The sequence below is a fragment of the Quercus lobata genome, chromosome 1, assembly GCF_001633185.2.
Source record: "Quercus lobata isolate SW786 chromosome 1, ValleyOak3.0 Primary Assembly, whole genome shotgun sequence".
In the NCBI taxonomy this organism is placed as follows: domain Eukaryota; kingdom Viridiplantae; phylum Streptophyta; class Magnoliopsida; order Fagales; family Fagaceae; genus Quercus; species Quercus lobata.
Genome location: NC_044904.1, coordinates 14,216,944 through 14,237,349, shown reverse-complemented (window position 1 = coordinate 14,237,349; position 20,406 = coordinate 14,216,944). Strand labels below are relative to the sequence as shown.

The following is a 20,406-nucleotide window of genomic DNA, read 5'->3' as shown; positions in this document are numbered from 1 at the left end:
CGTTTATTAGTTTATGCAAAAGAAAAAGATCGCATTTCCATACCCAATTAACCCAATCGACAACAAAGACGAATTCTAATATAAAGCATAGACATGAAACAAAGCATATAACATGAAAAGAAGGAAAGCAACTTTGAATCATTTCTTCCTAGTAAGGAGGGAAAAGAATCCAATAGGCAAATTCTTTATAAATCGTACCTTGTAAGTAATTTTGTATAGCTATTCTAAGAGCTTTTTGTGTGTGTTATACTTTGATATTTGGGGAGGAAGATTTCAACATTAGACGTATTTTGTTAGAAATACCAAAAAAAAAAAAAAAAAAAAGTACCAAATACCTTCACAAATGAACAACAAAACTAAAGAGGTAATAGCTAAGAGCATTCTTATCAAAGATTCTAAAATTTTTAACATTTAACACTTCAAAAACCTACTTTATTTATTATACCATCCCACTTTAAGATACATCAAACATCAAAACTTTTATATTTTTTACCATTTCATTTAAATAATATAAACTACTCATTAAAATAATAATAATAAAACAACTACACAAAAATCTAGCAACCGGCCAACCCCTTCCTCCACCACCCCTACCATCGCTCCACTTGCCATAACCACCATTGTAGCAATCACAACCCACCACAGCCACTACCACCACAAGTCACAGCACCACCGTGGCAACCACAAAACAATTCTGAAGGTGAAAAGCACTATAGATAGAACAAAAGCATTATATATTTTCCTTTCCTCCATTTTTCTCGGCAAGTAAACAGAGATTAAAGGAAACTCTGAATGTGAAAAAGAACAAAAATTGAATGAACCCCATTATAATTGAACTCAAAAATCAATACATTAATATCTCAATTTCCAATTTTGATTTTTCTTTCCCTCCATTTTTTGGGAAACCAAACAAAGAGTAGTATTAATGAAAAAACAGAGTATGTAAGAAGAAACAATAGAACGAACCAACGTCATTGGATCCAACAAGGAGGCAGCGATCACCGAAGTGAAGAGAGAGAGAAATCTTCGATTAAAGGAGTGGAACCTGGCGGAGGATGACCCACGAACAATCAGACCCACGCTTCAATCCACCCTTTGATCCATGCTCACGGCTGCTTCGATCCATGCTCCAAACCAAAAACCCACACTTTGACCCACGACTTCTTTGATCCATGCAAACCCACGAAGAGAGAACAAAGAACAGAGAACAAAGGGAGAGAACAGAGAACAGAGGGAGACCATCAGACCACATCAAACCCATGATTGTTGGACCACCATTGTCGGATCACATCCATCAGGAGAGAGAAGAGAGAGGAAAGAGGAAAGAGGAGAGAACTGAAATGGAGAGAGAGTTGTGAGAATAAAAAACTTTTTTTTTTTTACAATTTGGGTTACTTAATACAAGCTCACTGTAGCAGTATGCCAAAAATTTTATCATTTGAAAGCTTTGATGGAGTTGCTTTTTTGGTGTTTTGATGCTAAAATTTAACATATACCCCATTTAGCATCCTTAATGGGAATGCTCTAAAGATGGAAAAATGCTCTATTTTGCTTGATCCATCCTGCCTAGTGTGGATTTTCTTCACTAAAAAATGGGATGGGACAAGGACATGACACAGGATTAAACCCTTGAATCCAAAAAAAATTCATGAATAAAGTGTTTGTTTGACAAAGATTATTTTTGTCAGCTTATTTTACTATTCAGTTAATATTTGCTATTATTCATAAGTCTCACTGTATTTTTTGATTTTGTTTATGGGTCCCATTGTACTATTTCAGCTAATTTTTACTTTTATTTATAGTACTTTCAGTAAAAAGTTTTTAGTTTCAACAAAATAAACGGATTTCAAATAGACCCTAATTTTATTTAATTAGGAGAATTTTGAAATCCACTCAGGGACAAGAGAAAACCTTTTTTTTTTTTTTTTCCCATATATGTGGATTATTTCAGAGTTAAAAGAGTCCTTCCAATGCAGTCCTAGTTGGCTATACAAAAAAGTGAAACATTTTACAAGGAATAAAGTGAGCCCACTTCCTAACCAATAAAATCAAAATATTCTCTTAAAAAAAAATTTAGGCTCTCTTTAAATATTTCTTATTTGTTGAAAATTGAAAATTTATTTCTAAAAATGCAATAACAAAATATTAATTAAAAGACAAAACACGGTTCACGCGTTTTTGTGCTTTGACTGATTCATGAAAAGTGCTATGAGACTAGTCAAAAAACGTAGCAATAACGCAAATGCATTCTAAACAAACGCACACTTAATAAGCAACTTAGGAAAAATGTGCAAATAAAAATTTGGATACATCAATCATTTCAAAAGAAGCATTTTTTTTTTCTACTTTAGATAAATATGAACAAGCCATTGAATGATATTCCTTTCCCACCAAAAAAAAAAAAATTGATTCCTAGTTTCCTACACTTCACTGAATAACAAAAAAAGTAGTATCAAAGATAATTTAGATACATATGAAGTCTTCTAAAGTATAGGATATGCCCACAAATATGAAATGATAGGAGGAATTGAGTACTTTTTTTGATAGGAAGAATTGAGTACTTAATAAAAAGGAATAGATAGACTTTAAAACAATTTAACTTCGTGAAAAAGATTTGGTATACGTAACGAGAAAGAATATGAAAAAAAAAAAAAAATTGTATTGTGCTCTGACTCTCCCTATCTCTCAGCCCTCATTTTGCCAATAGTCAAGAGCTCCTTCCACGCTAAGCCTAATACATAATACAAGTTTATACTAAATGCTTTAACTGGTATTATAACTTCGTTAAATCAAAACGTGGCCTGAAAGCTTCGAACATGTCTAAGTCATACTTTTTCAATAGCATTTTCTTCAACACATGTCAAGGTGGTCCAAAAGTTGGGGTTTATATAGTAAGGATAGAGTAGAAAAATCAATATCTTAAAACATTTTATTCCGTTTACAATGTTCCAGCCTTTTTCTCTTTGTTCCTTCCCCACACAGACCTTACGTGTTAAGCCTAAAAGGAAATGAATCGTCTCCAACCACACTACGCAAAGGATTGTACGGATTTTTTATAAACAATTGGTGGGGTCCACAGTGACTCCACCAACGACCTAGGAATTCCTATTTCCCAAACCACGTCACGATTTTCTGTGTACCACATCGCCGCCTAAAAATTTGTATGTCGTGGGTGATGGCTCGCTAGGAATTAGGAATTAAATAATTACTGGTTTCTTCTTGGGCAAACCGTATGGTACTCACTCTATCCAATACGATTTCTTCTCTGTTCCCAATAACCCCCCTTTGACTATTTTACCCCCTTGGGTTTTGTCTTCAAATTGAAACCAGAGCCATCAATGCCAACACTTCCTCTCCATGTTTTAATGGGAAATGTCAATTAGTACGTGGAAAAATTATATTGTTCTTGTGACTACGTGAACAAGTTACTTATTTATCATTTTATTAAAAAAAATTTATATTTAAAATTGTTGAGTAAAAGTCAGTTTTTATTTTATTTTTTATTATAAACTGTCTTAATAATGTTAAATAGGTGTGATTCTTTCAATATCGTAATTTTATTATAAAAATCATATAATTTTTCCTTAGTATGTTTTAAAGACGGGAGACTATAAAGTCTCACTAATAAAAAATTTGCATTAATTAATGAAGGGCTAAAAATACGACTAGAGTAATAAATGAAACTAAAAAAAAAAAAATATTTACTCTCCTAACTCTACAGTCTAGGCTCAATAAAACAAAAATCTGACATAAAACCATTTTGAAGGCCAATAATTAAATGCACCCACTTTTCAAGGGTAATGAACTGAAAATTCTCTAATTAAAGACGTTTTAATATTTGTTCGGTTCGTCATCCAAAACGACTTGTTAACGACTACTCATGTTACTCGAAAAAAAAAAAAAAAAAAACTACTCATCTTCCCCACTCGCGGCATTTTCAATGGTATAGCGGTTTTTCAATTTTTTTTAAAAATTGGATTAGTTGAAAGGGTAATTTAAACGTTCAAGATAGCGATCGAATGGGTATTAGGATAAGAATTGGAGGGTAAAATTGTCAGAAAAAAATTAACCCGCCGTCGCCCAAAAAATTAAATGCTTTTATATTTTGATTTTCCACACGTCTTTTGCTTTTCTTCTTTCTATTTATTTATATACAATCTACTCTCTTCTTCTTTGCCTCTTCCACTCTTCTTTTCGCTTAATCTCTCTCTCTCTCTCTCTCTCTCTCTCTCGTAGTCATTGAAAGTCTCACACACTTCACTGAGTTTTCTCTCTCTCTCTCGCGCACACAATGTCACGACGTGGCGGCGGTAGACAACCGGACTATCGTCGTGATCAACCGTCACCGGCGTCTCAACAAGGCGGTGGTAGAGGAAGAGGCGCTGGAGGCGGACGAGGCGACGGCGGTGGTCGTGGCGGACGAGGCGACGCCGGTGGACGAGGCGCCGGAGGTAGAGGTGCCGTTGGTGGAGGAGGAGGAGGAAGAGGCCGCGGTACTGTTCCCTCTAGTTTCTCTCCGGTGCCTGCTCCGGTTGTTTCACAACCATCATCGTTCGCTTCACCTTCAACTTCGGCTCCTCCTCCGCCTCAGCCTCAGCCTCAGCCTCGGCCTCAGCCTCAGCCTCAGCCTCAGCCTCGGCCTCAGCCTCAGCCTCAGCCTCAGCCTCAGCCATCGTCGTCCACGGTGGCTGACCTGGCCAGAGGTGTCGAAAGGACAGTCACATTGCAGGATCGACCTCCACAGCCTTTGTCCTCGAAAGCCGTGGTCGTTCCGAGAAGGCCTGGCTACGGAAGCGTCGGAAAGAGAATCCAAGTCCGAGCAAATCATTTTCTCGTTGAAGTCGCCGATAGAGATCTCCACCACTACGATGTGAGTATCTTATACACAAACTTCGTCTCCTTTTTTTTATATACGTTTTGTCCTTTTATGCCTTTTTTTTCAATGCTCCAAAATTATTTCTCATCATCCTGTTTCATATATTTTATTTTACTCTTATTTTTTAAGTCTTCGTTGATTACAATTTTTTTTCTCTTTATTTCTTGTCTTTGAATTTTTGGTTTATTTCAATTTTTTTTTTAAATGTGTGAAGTTGATGTTTGTGTTAATGTAACAATCGGTCTAGAAATGGAGTTTTGTTTCTTCTTCTTTTTTTGTGTTTATTTATCTATTATTTGTTTACTGTTGAAGAATCGCATTTCAGCAAGACTGATAGCACAATGTTGATTTTTAGTCATTTAAAAAAAAAATCTGTTGATTAATTTTTTTTTTCTTCATATTTTATGTGTTCTTTGACCTTTTGGTTTTCAAATTTTTTTATAAAGTGTGTGAAGTTGATGCATGTGTGAGAATCAGTGAATGTAAAAATGGAACCATTAATGGAGATTTTTTTTTTTTTTTTTTTTTTTTTTTTACTCTCATTTCAGGGCTAATGGCTTTCTGTTGGTAGTAGTTTTTGTTTTTGGGCATTTATCTGAGGACTCAATATGTATAGAATGTAATGCAGGTGTATATTTTGTGCTGGTTTAGTTGACTATAGCGCCTGAGATAACTTGAAAGAAAGTGAATCGGAGTTGATGTTTGTGTTAATGTAACCATCGGTCCATAAATGGAGTTTTGTTTCTCCTTTTTTTGTGTTTATTTATTATTTATTTCCTGTCTAAAAATCTCATTTCAGCAAGACTGATAATTTTTAAGTCCATTAATTTTTTTAAAAAAATATTTATGTGTTCTTTGACCTTTTGAATTTCAATTTTTTTTTTATTATTATTATTATTATAGTGTGAAGTTGATGCATGTGTGAATGTAAAAATGGGTCCATAAATGGAGATTTGATTCTCATTTCAGGACTAACGGCTCTCTGTTGATGGTAATTTTTGTTTTTGGATATTTATTTGAGGATTTAATATGTATTGAATGTAATGCATGTGTATATTTTGTGTTGGTTTAGGTGACTATAACACCTGAGATAACATCAAAGAAAGTGAATCGGAATGTAATGACTCAGCTAGATACAATGTACCGAGAGTCACATTTTGGTAACAGAAGGGCTGCTTATGATGGCAGAAAGAGCCTTTATACTGCAGGAGCATTGCCATTTACATCCAAAGAGTTCATTGTCAAGTTACAAAATGAGGACCATCCTGCATCTTCATCTTCCAGTTCTGCGAGGTATTGTTCTTTCATTCTCTTGTTGGGTATTTTCAATTTTGTGGTGGTTTAAATTTTGTCTGATATGAGTTGCCATTGCTCTGTTTTTTGAGGTGCAGAAAAGAACGCCAATTCAAAGTGGCAATTAAGTTGGTTGCTAAGCATGACTTACAGCACCTGAAAGAGTTTTTAATCAGTAGGCAGTCAGATGTTCCGCAAGAAACAATTCAAGCTCTCGATGTGGTACTCAGAGCAGAACCATCATTGAAGTAAATATATCTACATTTTTCTTCTATAGATATGGATTAAAAAAAATTAAAAAATTAAAACTGTATTAATTTGGTGAAAATTTGACTATATAGGTATACTGTTGTGGGGAGGTCTTTTTTTCATCCTAGCTTGGGTACTCAAGGAGAATTGGGTGATGGTATTGAGTATTGGAGAGGCTACTACCAATCTCTCAGGCCAACACAGATGGGGCTTTCTCTAAATATAGGTATTCCTCATTCATATCTATGCTTATTCGGTATGTTTCATTCAAAGTTGCACTTGTGTTATATTGCTTCTAACATATGATTGATTTTGTTGCAGATGTGTCAGCCAGAGCATTCTACGAACCACTTCTTGTGATTGACTTTCTTGCAAAACATTTCCGTTTTAATCTGTCAAGGCTGTCTGATCAGGACCGTATTAAGGTTATTTTCTATGCTGTATGATGTGATTGTTGATGAATAAATGTGACTTTTGAATGAAATGTAGATGATGATTAAAGTTAGCTTCCATTGTACCCAAAAAAAAAAAAAATTTGAAAAATATTATGTGATTAAAGTTAGCCAACAGTGTAAACATGTACAATCACATATGCTATCTTCAGATATTCTGTTGGCTATTACTTGAAGTTTTACTTTCAATGGCTTGTTGATGATGTACTTATATAAAAAAATTGGTTTGTTGATGCATAAATTAGCTCCAATGAAGTAATTCTGTTTTGTTTGTGAATTTCAGATTAAAAAGGCTTTGAGAGGAATAAAGGTTGAGCTTACTCATACGGAGTATGCAAAAAGTTACAAAGTCACTGGTGTTTCAACACAACCAGTTAGCCAGTTAATGTGAGTAACTAGACTTTTGTATTTGTCCTCTTCCACTCTCCCCCTCTTTTATTGGTGTATTTAGTATGTAACCATAACGTTGTATGTGGTGAATATAAATACCAATTCAGCTAGGTAGATTGTTTGCATTGCTCTGTTGTTGTTATTGTTGGTTTTTTTTTTTTTTTTTTTTTTTTTTTTTGGAGTTGAATACAAAAATTGAATAATAAATAGGATTTTATTTAATGAAAATTCCATTGTTTCTTGACAAATCTCAAGTAACTGCCTCCCTCCCCCTTTTTGCCTCTTTTTCTAAATGATATCTTTTATGACGTTTATTGGTTTGTTCTATTCATTTGCAAATGCTCTTAGAAACTACCCTTTCTCATGGATTTAAGTTTGCTTATACTGCAAATTGTTTTCTAGTTGTATTAAGTTAGCAATTTAGGTAAAAAAAACTAATGTGATAAGAATTTGTCTTACTAGTGACTTGTTTATTTGTTAGCTGTGTTTCGATTTTTTTTTTGTGCTTTGAAATTGTCTTCTTCAACTTAAGTGTTTTTTTTAAAAATAATTTTTTTGGGTTAATTATGTTCATTTTCCATCAGGTTTACCCTTGATGACAAGAAAACAAAGACATCAGTTCTTCAATATTTTCGTGATAAATATGGCATTGTTCTGCAGTATGCGTCTTTGCCTGCCCTTCAAGCTGGTAGTGATTCGAATCCAGTTTACTTACCGATGGAGGTTTGTAAGATTGGTGCTGGACAGAGATACACAAAGAGATTAAATGAAAGACAGGTAACTAACCTACTAAGAGCAACATGTCAACGGCCTATTGAAAGGGAACGGAGTATCACAGGGGTATGTTAATGTTGTAAATTGGCAATAATTTGTTCACATCTCTTTTGAATGAGCTTGTATGATTTCCAATATGGATTCGTTGTTGGTAATTTGGTGATGTATGGTTCTCTTTTATTACAGATGGTAAAGCATAATGATTTTAGTAGTCTTAAGCTTGTACGTGAGGAATTTGGAATTGACGTACGACAAGGACTTACAACAGTTGATGCCCGAGTGCTGCCACCTCCAATGGTAATTTTGTGGTGCTTTGTATGTTTGAGCTATTTAGTCTATATAATACAGTAAAATTTAATGTCATTTCCGTTTTTGCAGCTTACTTATCATGCAACTGGGAGAGAATCAAGGGAAAATCCTAGGATGGGGCAATGGAATATGATAAACAAGGTCAGATGGTGGTTATTTGGTTGTGTAGCTGGTTACTTGATTCCACTGTATTATAATTGTTCCATTCCTGACATTATTTAGCTTGAAAATTCTGTAAAATTGGGTTTATGTTTGCTTTAGAGCATCACCCAAATGAATAATGGTAGCCCGAAATAAGTGGCAGGTAAATGATTAATCTGGGTGTTTCTCAAGTATCAAAGGTTATTTGCCTGCATATTGTGAATGGCTTTTATTATTAGTAAATGTTATTTTAGTTTGATTAACCTTTATAATTTTGATTTTGTAGAAAATGGTCAATGGTGGTAGAGTGTCATATTGGACATGTGTGAATTTCTCTACTCGAGTGAACAGAGATTTTCCGTTCCAATTCTGTGATGAATTGGTCAACATGTGCAACAGCAAAGGAATTGTATGAGTCATATTACCTGGTGTTTCATGTTTACTTTATTGTATAATGTGTAGATCCTTACTGAATTTAGATAATTGACTAGACATTTTTGCACATTTCACCAGGATTTTAGCCGAAACCCTTTGATACCAATACATTCAGCTCATCCTGGTCAAATTGATAGGGCTCTCATGGATATTCACAAGCAGTGTGCAGCCAAACTTAAAGAAATTGAGCCAGGAAAACAGCTTCAGCTGTTGATAATTATTTTGCCTGATGTCACTGGGTCATATGGTGAGCAACTCAATCAGTATTCAGATTTTATAATTAGAATTGGGTTCTTTTGCTTAAAATAATTTTTGTTGCTTTTAGGGAAGATTAAACGTATATGTGAAACGGAGCTAGGAATTGTTTCTCAGTGCTGTCAGCCCAAGCAAGCATCAAAGCTTAGTAAGCAGTACCTTGAAAATTTGGCTCTCAAGATCAATGTGAAGGTTAGTTCTATATGATTTCTGATTGACTAATCCTGTTGAATTCATTGGTGGATTCAAATATCTAAACTGACAATTGAAACTCTTTATAGGCCGGGGGACGTAACAATGTGTTAACTGATGCTATTCAAAAAAGAATGCCTCTTGTATCTGATCGCCCTACAATTATATTTGGTGCGGATGTGACACATCCCCAACCAGGAGAGGACTCTAGCCCTTCGATAGCTGCGGTATGTCATGTAGTTTTTTAACCCCTTTATGACTTTATCATGTTAAATGGTTTAATTGATTGATACAGGTAGTGGCTTCTATGGATTGGCCGGAGGTAACCAAATACAGAGGACTCGTCTCTGCACAGGAGCACCGTGAAGAAATTATCCAGGATCTCTATAAATCAGTGCAGGATCCTCAAAGGGGTTTAGTTCATGGAGGCTTGATCAGGTAAGGTCATGCATGATTCTTTATTACCTTAGTGGAAGGAAATATTATTTTATTTTCTCGTTTTTCCTTCAATTGTGTCACTCTTTTTTCAGAGAACAACTTATTGCCTTCAGAAGAGCAACCGGGCAAAAACCCCACAGGATTATTTTCTACAGGTATAATTTTTTTTTTTTTTTTTATCGTGCAAAATTGGATTTCTTCATCATGTATATCTGATGTTATTCTATTTTACTCACAGAGATGGTGTTAGTGAAGGTCAATTTAGTCAAGTTCTGCTTTATGAGATGGATGCAATAAGAAAGGTATTATAGCTATTGTTGTGAACTCGGGAGTCATTGTACTGGGGTGCCCTTATGTATCAGATAGGCATATGTCAGGAGTACAAGGATGAAAACGATTCCGAATCAACATGACTTGATTGTTGAATATTAGTTTTTTTTTGTCTTTATGTTGACACCTTCGTCTCTAATTTTATAACTGTTTCTTTCAGGCCTGTCTTTCACTAGAGGAAAATTATCTGCCGAAAGTTACTTTTGTTGTTGTTCAGAAAAGACATCATACACGCCTTTTTCCTACAGATAATCAGACAGACAGGAGTGGCAATATTCAACCAGGTTCCCATTTTTGTCACCCTAGGGTCAATTACAGTTTGTTGATTTTACAACAACTGACTGTATCTCTGTGTAGGTACTGTTGTCGATACAAAGATTTGCCATCCAACTGAGTTTGACTTCTACCTTAACAGCCATGCTGGTATACAGGTAAAACTTTGGTTCATTGTAGAATAAACTTTGAGAACAGTTGGCTTTATTTATGGATTGATTATGATTTATAAATAGACATACCTTGTAGAGGAATGATTTGAATTCATTTGTATTGTACTTGCAGGGGACTAGCCGCCCTACGCACTATCATGTGTTGTACGATGAGAACAATTTTACTGCAGATCTGTTACAAGGGCTAACCAATAATTTGTGTTACACGTAATTCCCTTCCAATCCCTGGTTTATTTGAATTCCTTCTATGGATCATAAAAACATTTCTGTTGTGTTATTTTGTAACTTTGATCAACTTCCTTTTCAGGTATGCAAGGTGCACTCGATCAGTTTCCATAGGTTTGATATCTTTTATTTCCTTTTATTTATTTCATTTAAATTACAATTAGTTTGTGCATATTCTTATTTCTCTACTGAATCGATAACTCCTATTGCAGTTCCTCCTGCATATTATGCCCATTTAGCAGCTTTTCGAGCACGTTATTACATTGAGGGTGAAACATCAGATGGTGGTTCTACTGGCGGTGAGAACAGAAGAGAGTTCCGGCCCCTTCCTCTGATCAAGGATAATGTGAAGGAAGTCATGTTTTATTGCTGAGATAGGTCTTTTGTGGGGTTTCTTTTGGATGATAGTGCTCATTGGTCCCTCTTTTGTTTCTCTACTGAGATTAGTTAGGCCTTTTGTGGGGTTAATTTTGGATGATGCTCATAGTTCCCCCTTTTATGTTTCTATCTTTTGTTAATATGCTCTTGCGATTGGTGCTTTGGTATAGTTTCCATTTCCCAGAGGCTTTAGGCTTTAATTTTCTTTTGGGCATATTTATATGTCTGTGAAACTGCTTCTTTGCCACGAGCCGTTGAACTGTGGTGAGAATGGTGTATAATTTCCATAGCAAAAAGAAAAAGTTCAATTCCCAGTATATTGATGTTGGTGTTACAGTTGGCTTTTACTTGATGCTGTTGAACTGTGGTTGTAAGTTGTAACATTCTTGAAAAAGGTCATCGAGTTGCCCGAGCTGGAAATGGCAATTGTGGTAATGCAATGGTCAAGTAATATTCGCTTTCAGATCCAACTCAGGTCAATATGACCACTTTGCTCGGTAACATGGAGAGTTTAGGGGTTGTCAAGAAATGCCCCTAGGTAAATTTATTCAAGATAATAAAATGGTTGGGTTTGCAAGCCTATATACATGCAATTGCACACGCACGGATAAAGCACAGGCAATCAAGCCCTGAAGTATTATCCCCTGCAAGTAGGCAGTGGCTCGAATTGAAGGCATTGTCCTCCATGAAAAATGGGATAACTTCAAATTCACAGAACTGCAAGTGTTGCTCAATATATGGCTGTTCCTCTATATATGTATATGGCTTTAGTAATTAAATAAAAAGTCGGTTAACTGTTTTGCTTCCCTCTGTACAAGCAAAACTAATTATATTTGCTATTTCGATTGCCTTGAACAAAAATAAAGTGAATGGTGATTACCAATGTGGCAGACAATGGCTTTTTGTGTTGCAAGTATCATTTTTATTTTTCTTTATAAGATAGTATTTTAAACCTACGAAAAGTTATAAATGCATATGAATTTAGTATTTTAAATAAAATGTGATATGAATAACAAAAAAAGTCAATTCCCTTTTTCTGAATGAAAAAAATAAATGTAATTTCTATACCCTAGTTTTGTGTGATATACAATTATGTAGGGTAAGAAAAGGTGAGATAATATTGATTTGTTGTTATTCCAACAATCTAAATATTATATAAGTATTATCACAAATTATTAGTTTTGCATGTAGCAAGGGAAGTGATTCCTGACAACGGCCTCAATCTATATAAGTCAGATTTCAGAATAATATGTATTATAATCAATGGTGAAAGTCAAATTTTAGACTAAGAAACAACTTCCTTTTACCTTTTTAAGATATATATAATAGGTTCAACCTATCTTTATGATAATTGTTTTTTACCGTCAATATAGAAGTCTATAAATTTCTTTTTATCATCAATATAAAAGTCTTTAAATTTGAAAAGTTAAATGCCAAGCATGTAGTAGTGGATTTTAATTCTAATAACAGACAACTATAAAATCCACTTTCTGTATTGTAAAGATAGGATTTTATTAAAAGTAGTATGCTTAGATTGTCAAACAGAGCTAACTTTTCTCAAAAAAAAAAAAAAAAAAAAAAAAAACAGGGCTTACTTTTAACTTTTAGCATGAATAATAGCTGGATCCTATTAGTTGTGATTTGTGTTACTTCCAACTATGCTGATGACTGATGAGTTATAATGTTCTTGGAAAGCTTGCAACCTGTGCGTCTTATTATAGGAGTATAAGGACTAGATGATTGAACAACAATTTGCAAATGAGTCATGTTCTTTTTGTTATTCTTTCGTGTGCAGGATTTTTTTTTTGGTGCAGATTGCTGCAATGGCATCCGTAAAGTTTCCTACGTTAGAAGTGAACTACTCTGATGGTACAACAGTGAAGTTGCCAAAAACTTCCAAATGGAGATATTGTTGACGTGGAAGAATTAGCTATCCCAAAGGCATTTGCTATCTCTTTCATTCCGAGCAAACTTGCAGGTATTGAACTATAGTTATGCTTATTTGGATTGCTTATTCACTTAATATCTTGTACTACAACCTTTATGTGCAATAAAGCATGTAACATGTTGAGTGCTCTATGAACTACTTAACATGGTTTCATACATGATATTCATTCTCAGAACTGAGGTCTAGGAGCTGTTTGTGAGCTGGAATAAGGTGATTAAAAATAGTAAAATATAATTCAAGAAAAGAATGATGAGGGAAGAGAGAGAGAACTTAGTATGCAATTCATTCGTTTGTTGGGGGGGGGGGGGTGAGGAAGAAAACTTGGTACACTTAGTAAAAACAGAAATGAAATCTATTATATTGGTTCAACTATCTCCCTTACTTAATTACATATGTAATTCCCTTAATTAAGTTTTCTAAATATCAACAAATGTTAATATTTTCCCTCTTGATCTAATGATAAAAAGTTATCATTAAAAACAAATGTCATAGAATGAAACTCTCTCAAACAATAAATGAAATCTATCATACTGGTTCAACTATCTCCCTCACTTAATTATATATGTAATTCCCTTAATTTAGTTTTCTGAATATCAACAAATGTTAATATTTTCCTTTTTGGTCTAATGATAAAAAAGTTATCATTAGGAGTGGATATCATAGAATGAAACTCTCTCAAACTATAAGTCTATAGTTGATTGTCACATCAAAATTATTACAAAATTTGTGTGCACATGTTTTATCATTACAATTACCTAACCTGACTATTTACACCAAGTACTATCAAATAAAATTGTAGAGAGACAAAATAGAATCTGACTAAACCTTTTTTTTTTTTTTTTGCAATAAATAAATTTGAGATAATTGGTTGTGAGGGATTGTTTATCATTTCTTCCATCTCTCACAAAATTGCAGTAAAAAAGTTTGGCTTTTACTAATGTAAGTGTATGCCTTTAAAGCATACATATTTTTTTTTTTTTTTTGGGAGAAGAAATGATAGTAGACTTTATCTAGGGAAATTTATGTTGTACAAGGGGGAAGAGAAAAGAGGGGTATTCTTTTAATCAAACAATAGCTTCCTCTTCCTCTTTTACAGCACTAGCCAAAGCTAAGACAACACGATTACATCTTAAAGTTATACTTAAAAAAAAAAAAAATACCATCCCTAATAACACCTTGCAAAAACTAATACTTAAAACAAAAAGCATAGCCAATTTCCAGTAAACCCTAGGTCATCTAGTAATAAACAATCACCCACAGCCCTTGTGAACTTAGCAATTTGATTACAAGGCCAAGATTCATTACCCCAATGCTCATCAGGATGCAAAATTTTGTAGAAATCGCCTAATATAAGCCAAGGGAAAGAGATAGATGCATGGAGTTGACACATAAATCCCAAGATTCTCCTTTTCTTGATGTTTTGGGATGTTTATAAGAACCAGTAAAGTGCCAAACAACGCCCTCTTGATTTATTATAGCATCAATGTGATGTGAGGAAAAAAATAGGATATCCAAATCCACACTATCCACCCAAAGGAGGGCCAAGCCACCACCAAATCCAATTCTGGGGACCGTAAAAACCTGCTGTCAATTCCAATTTATTCTTTAATCTGCGAAAAAACCATCCATATCTAGACGAGTTTCAGACAGAAAAAGAATTTCAGGACATTTTTCTCTCGCCAAACAGCGGAGTTCTTTTACTGCCTCTGGGATTCCAAGCCCTCAGCAGTAAAGGCTTAAAATCTTCATGTTGGAGAGGAGGGGTGGAAGATTACCCCCAACAAATGTTTGAGAAACATTCAAACTATCTGAACAAATAGCTTGTTTTTTGTGAATTGAAGAGTTCAAAGAAGATGAGGCTGGTGAAGGTCGCTTATCCGCGTGTTGAAGCTTAGGCAAATTCTCAACAGGAGTTTGAAAATTGGAACTCCGAAAAATACGTTTCCATGATCTCAGAGAAGGTTCTTTTTGGCCCAGCCAATCCTCAGTATAATTGGACATACCCTCCTTCTCCTTCTCCATATCTATATCCATATTTGAATTATCCTCATTTGAATTGTTTTTATCCATATCTGTCAACATTTTCCCCTCAATTCGCTTAGAACTATCTAGCTTTGTCATGGCTGAGTCCCTCCTATTTGAAAAATCTGCAGCTGGGATCAGATTATGCTTATCTAAAATAACCACCAAAGGATCATTGGGAGAATCTGGGATATCTATGTGGGGATGTTCTGGTGCTTTGGGAGTTGAATTTTTGAATTTGGTAGGAAGGGTTGCAGGCTCAATAGTAGGGATTTCTTTTGATTTGGAATTATATTGCTTGGTGGAATTTTTGGTGGGGCCATCCAATTGCTGTATACCTGCCAGCTCATCAATTTTTCTAGCCGCTAGAGTGTTTGTCAATTGGCAGAGGGGTGGGGAAAAAACTGGTTCAGATTCGTCATCTCTAGTGGCAATGAAATCATCAAAGTCATCATCTCTTGATTTGGATTGTCGAAAACCATCCTTCTTGTGATTAATCTTTGGAGCTATAGCTAAAGCACGAAGCTAGGGACCAAATTGAAATCCATCGTCATCCAAAGATAGACAACCTTTAGTAATTTTTTTACATTCACGATCTTGATGACTGAGAATACCACAACAGTAACAAAATATAGGTAACCTTTTGTATTTGAAAAAGACCCAACCTTCTCCCACATCTTCAAAGTGAACCATTTTTCCTTTCATCAATGGTTTTGTATTATCAGCATCCACCCTTATACGAAAGAAAGGACCCCAAGCTAATCCACTCTTAGGAGCATCAATTAATAGGGGACTTAGGATTACCAATCTCCTTAGCCATACAAGTGCCAACATTACTATTCATACTTTTAATAGGAATGTTAAAAAACTAAATTAAAAAAGGAGAGTGTTGAAAAGAAACATTACCAGGACTAAGATCACCATTAGAGCGCTTTAGTAAAATAAGCCTTTTATAAAAAAACCAAGGGCTTCTGTCTAACACTTCAATCATGTTCTCCTCTTTGGTAAAGATAGCTATAAATAAATTGGTCCCTACTTCTTTAATAGTTACACCATGTGAACAGAGCCAAAATTGTTGAAGGGTGGATTTAAAGGCTGAATTGTTGAACTCTTTGTTTGTTTGTAGCTTGAAAAGATGACTGAATTAAGCTTGTTATTTAGAAAAAAACCACTTCCTAAGCATTAACAGCCAAAACCCCCTTTTCTTCCTCAGATAGGTGAAATTTTTTCCAAACTTCCTCCATTGAAGTATCCATGATTGAAAAAAATGAGATTGGGTGAAAGAAAGAAGATAGAGATGGTAGTATAGAAAAGAAAAAATTATGCTAAGAGGTTATGGGAAAGAAAATCCAGAAGGAAATCCTCTACGAGAATCTGAAAAACAAATCTGAGAGGTTTGAATCTTACGTGACAAAGACGTAAGTTGGGTTATTTTACTTTCCAAGACTACAGAGAGTAAGGGAGAGAAAAGTTTAGTTTATAAGCATCCATTAGTAAATCATTTAATGAAATTTTTTATAAGAAAATGAAAAAAAAAAAAAATTGACAAAATTTTCAATTTTTCATAAAAATATTTTTAAAATCAAAATTAATGTATATTAGGTGAAGCTAACCAGACCAAAAAAGTTTTGTTTTGGAAAATTTTGAAAAACACTCCAATCTTGAAGTGTCTCTCTTTTAATCAAATCAAACACGTCCCTATGACTTTGACAAATTGACCTGACAACTCAATTTCAGTAGGTTGTAAGCTCTAAGTTTCAAAGGTGAAGTGATGACCTAAAAAAGAAAGAAAGAGACTATTGAAAGTAACCGGGATAAACCAGTTAAGGACTTTTCAACGGTTAAGTCAAATTTCTTACAATGACTCAAGTATGGCGAATGAATGAATAGTAGCATGTATCTTAGTTTGGTGTGGTTGGATCCTTTTAATAAAGAGTTTGGAATTGGTTTACTTGTTAGGAGCTACTAACATCATGGGAGATGTGTGAGCTTAGTAGGGAGAGTAGAGCAAGTTTCAGGGAATTCACCCCACGTTGCGGGATAGTGGATCGTGGTGTAGCTATTCTTGCTTTGAAAAAAATACCTAAAAATTTACTAAGTGTTTGTTGGTCGTCTACACCCTTTTGTGGTGTAAACAACTAAAATCTCTTTGGACGACCTCCTTTCAAATTTGTGGTACGTTGTTCTCATTTTTCCTTTTTGAAGTCCGTCTTGGATGTTTATTAAGTTTTGGAAAATTCTTATGGACAAATAACATTTTTAGGAATCCCTATCAAATGTAATAAGTAATAACTATCGACTTAAATTATTGATTTTCAAAAATTGTTTTACATCAAATATTTTGTTTTATAAGGTGTAAACTGTGGAGTCAATAGAGACTTTAGCCGTATTTTTAAGCCCTCTCATTAATTCATGCCACACTTTAGCCGTATTTTTAACTCTCTCATTAATTCATGCCAATTTTTTATTAGTTGGACCTCATAATATCTCATCCTTAAAAAGTATCGTGTGCAGGAAATATTATATAGTTTTCATAATGAAGCCACAACACTTGTCCACCATTCCACTACAAAACTCACACCTATTTAACATTACTGAGTCAATTTATGATAAAAAATTTTAAATAGAAACTGACTTTCACTCAAAAATTTTAAATGTGTGGTGGGAGTCTTTTAGTGGAACGATAGACAAATGACGTAGTCATGTGGTCATGAGGAGAATATAATTTCGGGCAAGAATTTACTACAAACTAAGTTGTAGTAACCTTGACAAAAATCCACATGTATTAATGCTTCAAATAAACACCTGTATAGACTTATATTTAAATGAAAACTTTCATATCAAGATTGAATTTTTTACCAACTGGCCACTTAACACGTGTATTTTGCAAAAATTGCCTCTCTAATTTTGTCGTTCATGTTGTGAATAATTTGATACTTTTTTGTATTTCTAACAAATGCTACTAATGTTCAAATCTTCCTCCCTAGATGTCAAAGTATTACACACACACAAAAGCGCTTAGATAGCTAAATAAAATAACTTACAAGGTACCATTTATAAAGAGTTTACCCATTGGATTCTTTTCCCTCCTTACCCGGAAGAAATGATTCAAAGTTAGTTTCCTTCTTTTCATGTTATAAGCTTTGTTCTATGTCTATGCTTTATATTAGAACTAGCTTGTAACCTCATGCATATGCATGGATACATTTAAAGATATACAATAAGATGCACAATATAATTCCTATATATATAATTTAAATATTATTGATAGTCATTTTTATATTTTGTTAATTCTTTAAAAAAATTTGTAATGATATTATTAGGTATAAAATGTAAATTGTCCATTTTTAAAAAAATTATTGTGAAACATTTTCTAAAAAAAAAATTTTATGATTCATTTATTCTAAAATCTTTGGTTTTTGTACTTAATAACTCACTTGGATGAATATTTATGATGTGGTCTCACATTTTAATCTAAAATTAAGAAATAAAACTCTTTCAGAATAAATAATTTAGGACAAATGGCGCAAAATTGAAATTTTAATTTGAGTTTCTCTCAGCTTTACCTATTATTATTATTATATAGATTAGCCTTTGTTGTTGATTGGATTAATTTGGTATGGAAAAGCGATCTTTTCTTTTGCATAAACTAATAAACATAAAAGTAAAACCTCAATTATGAAACCCCCACCCCAAAAAAAGGAGCAACTTGTAAATAATAAGCTAAATTTCAGCAAAATTTAGTAAGACCCGCCTAATCATTTTTTTTCCCCAAATACTTATCTAGAATCCTTCTTTGCTTTTTTATTTTTATTTTTATTTATTTTTATAATTTTTTTTATAACTTTACTCTTCTTAATTTATCTTTTACTCTAGTCCTTAAACTTGTATTGAAATCTACTTTTTTTTTTGTTCTTGAATAAAACTTACAGTGTTGATTAAAAAAAAAAGTACATTACAATTAGGGGAAAAAAATACATTCATCCTTTCTATGTTTGGAGTAGTTCACAATTATCCCCTTATCTTTGAAATCAATCAATTTCCCCCTCTATGTTTGAAAAAAAAGTACATACCTTCTATTCATTACTTTTTCAGTTAAATCTAATGAAATTACAATGATTACAAATGCAATATAAGAAAACAATAATAAATGTTTTCTTTTTCCCATACAATTATCATGTTTATATTTACAGGCAAAATTATCAAATGTTTATTATATTTAGGTGTTGGTAATGTTTTGGTTAAAGTAATTGGTTAGACTATGGATATTAATGGTCTGTATTATTGTAGACTTGTAACTGCTACTATGGCTTCTTCTTCTTCTTTTCTTTTTTTGAAAAATGCTACTATGGTTTTTGTACCCGGCTTTTGTTTAATAAGAGCACTAGCAATAGTGGTGCTAAAAAGAAGGTTGCAATAGTGGAGCTAAAGGTAAAATTTTACTTTCATTGCTACAGTGCACATCTATATATGGCTGTGCGCTATAGTTGAAAGCTAAAAAAAAATTAATTTTTTATTCTCACTTCCTATTAAAATATTACATTCATTGTTTTTTATTTTCCTCTTTTTTCTATTTCTTTATCATTCAGAACTCTCAACTCTCACCTCTCTCTCTCAACTCTCTTAGCTCTCTCTGAACTTCCTCTCATCGCTGCCAGCCCACCCCCACACTGTCGACCCATGCCGCCGATCCACGCCATCAACCCATCTCGCCCTTACTTTTTTTTTTTTTTTTTTTTTTTTTTTTTTTTTTTTTTTTGCTGCTGTGAGCTGTGGTATGGTAGTGGTTATGGTTATGTGGGTAGATTGGCATCGGTGGGTGGCTGGGTTCGTCGACATTTGTGGGCTGTGGTGTGGTTGAATAGTCGGCGTCGGTTGGGTTCATCGGCGTCAGTGGGTTGTGGTGTGGTTGGTGTGCTGTGGTGGGTTAGTGTGGTTCGTGAGTGGGTCGTTGGGTTCAATACGATGTTTGTGTGGGTGGGTTTGTGGGTAGATTGGTGTGTTCGTGGTGGTGGCTTGGGTGGGTTTCATGGTGGTGGGTGTGGGTGTTGCCTGGTGGATGTGGGCTTGGTTGATTTTTTTTCTTCTTTGTTGTGGGCTGTGGTGGTGGTGGTGGTAGTTGTGGTTGTGGTTGTGCGACAGGGAAGAGGGGTGGGAACCAAAAAAGGAACACCCTTTCCAAATAACATTAATATTCTAACAATTTCGTTAGTTGCTCGGTTTTGAAAGTAAATGTGAAACTAGCATCTCGAG

General features: G+C 34.2%; 1 protein-coding gene across 1 annotated transcript; it reads left to right on the top strand.

Annotated features, from left to right (window-relative positions):
* The first annotated feature begins 4,161 nt into the window (after positions 1–4,161).
* Positions 4,162–11,519, top strand: LOC115980176 (protein argonaute 5-like). Its single transcript, XM_031102459.1, has 21 exons — positions 4,162–4,870; positions 5,949–6,169; positions 6,268–6,417; positions 6,511–6,644; positions 6,740–6,843; positions 7,154–7,257; positions 7,845–8,100; positions 8,221–8,331; positions 8,413–8,484; positions 8,771–8,893; positions 8,998–9,166; positions 9,245–9,366; positions 9,456–9,593; positions 9,662–9,804; positions 9,897–9,959; positions 10,043–10,106; positions 10,295–10,418; positions 10,492–10,565; positions 10,693–10,787; positions 10,888–10,919; positions 11,018–11,519. The coding sequence occupies exons 1-21, from the start codon at positions 4,292–4,294 to the stop codon at positions 11,176–11,178; spliced, it is 3,039 nt and encodes a 1,012-aa protein (XP_030958319.1). The 5' UTR covers positions 4,162–4,291; the 3' UTR covers positions 11,179–11,519.
* Positions 11,520–20,406: the final 8,887 nt, after the last annotated feature.

Coding starts and splice junctions, on each gene's coding strand:
- LOC115980176 (XM_031102459.1), top strand. CDS start 4,292: ATGTCACGACGTGGCGGCGGTAGACAACCGGACTATCGTCGTGATCAA. Junction 8,101..8,220: donor GGGAACGGAGTATCACAGGG/GTATGTTAATGT, acceptor CTTTTATTACAG/ATGGTAAAGCATAATGATTT. Junction 9,805..9,896: donor GTTCATGGAGGCTTGATCAG/GTAAGGTCATGC, acceptor CTCTTTTTTCAG/AGAACAACTTATTGCCTTCA.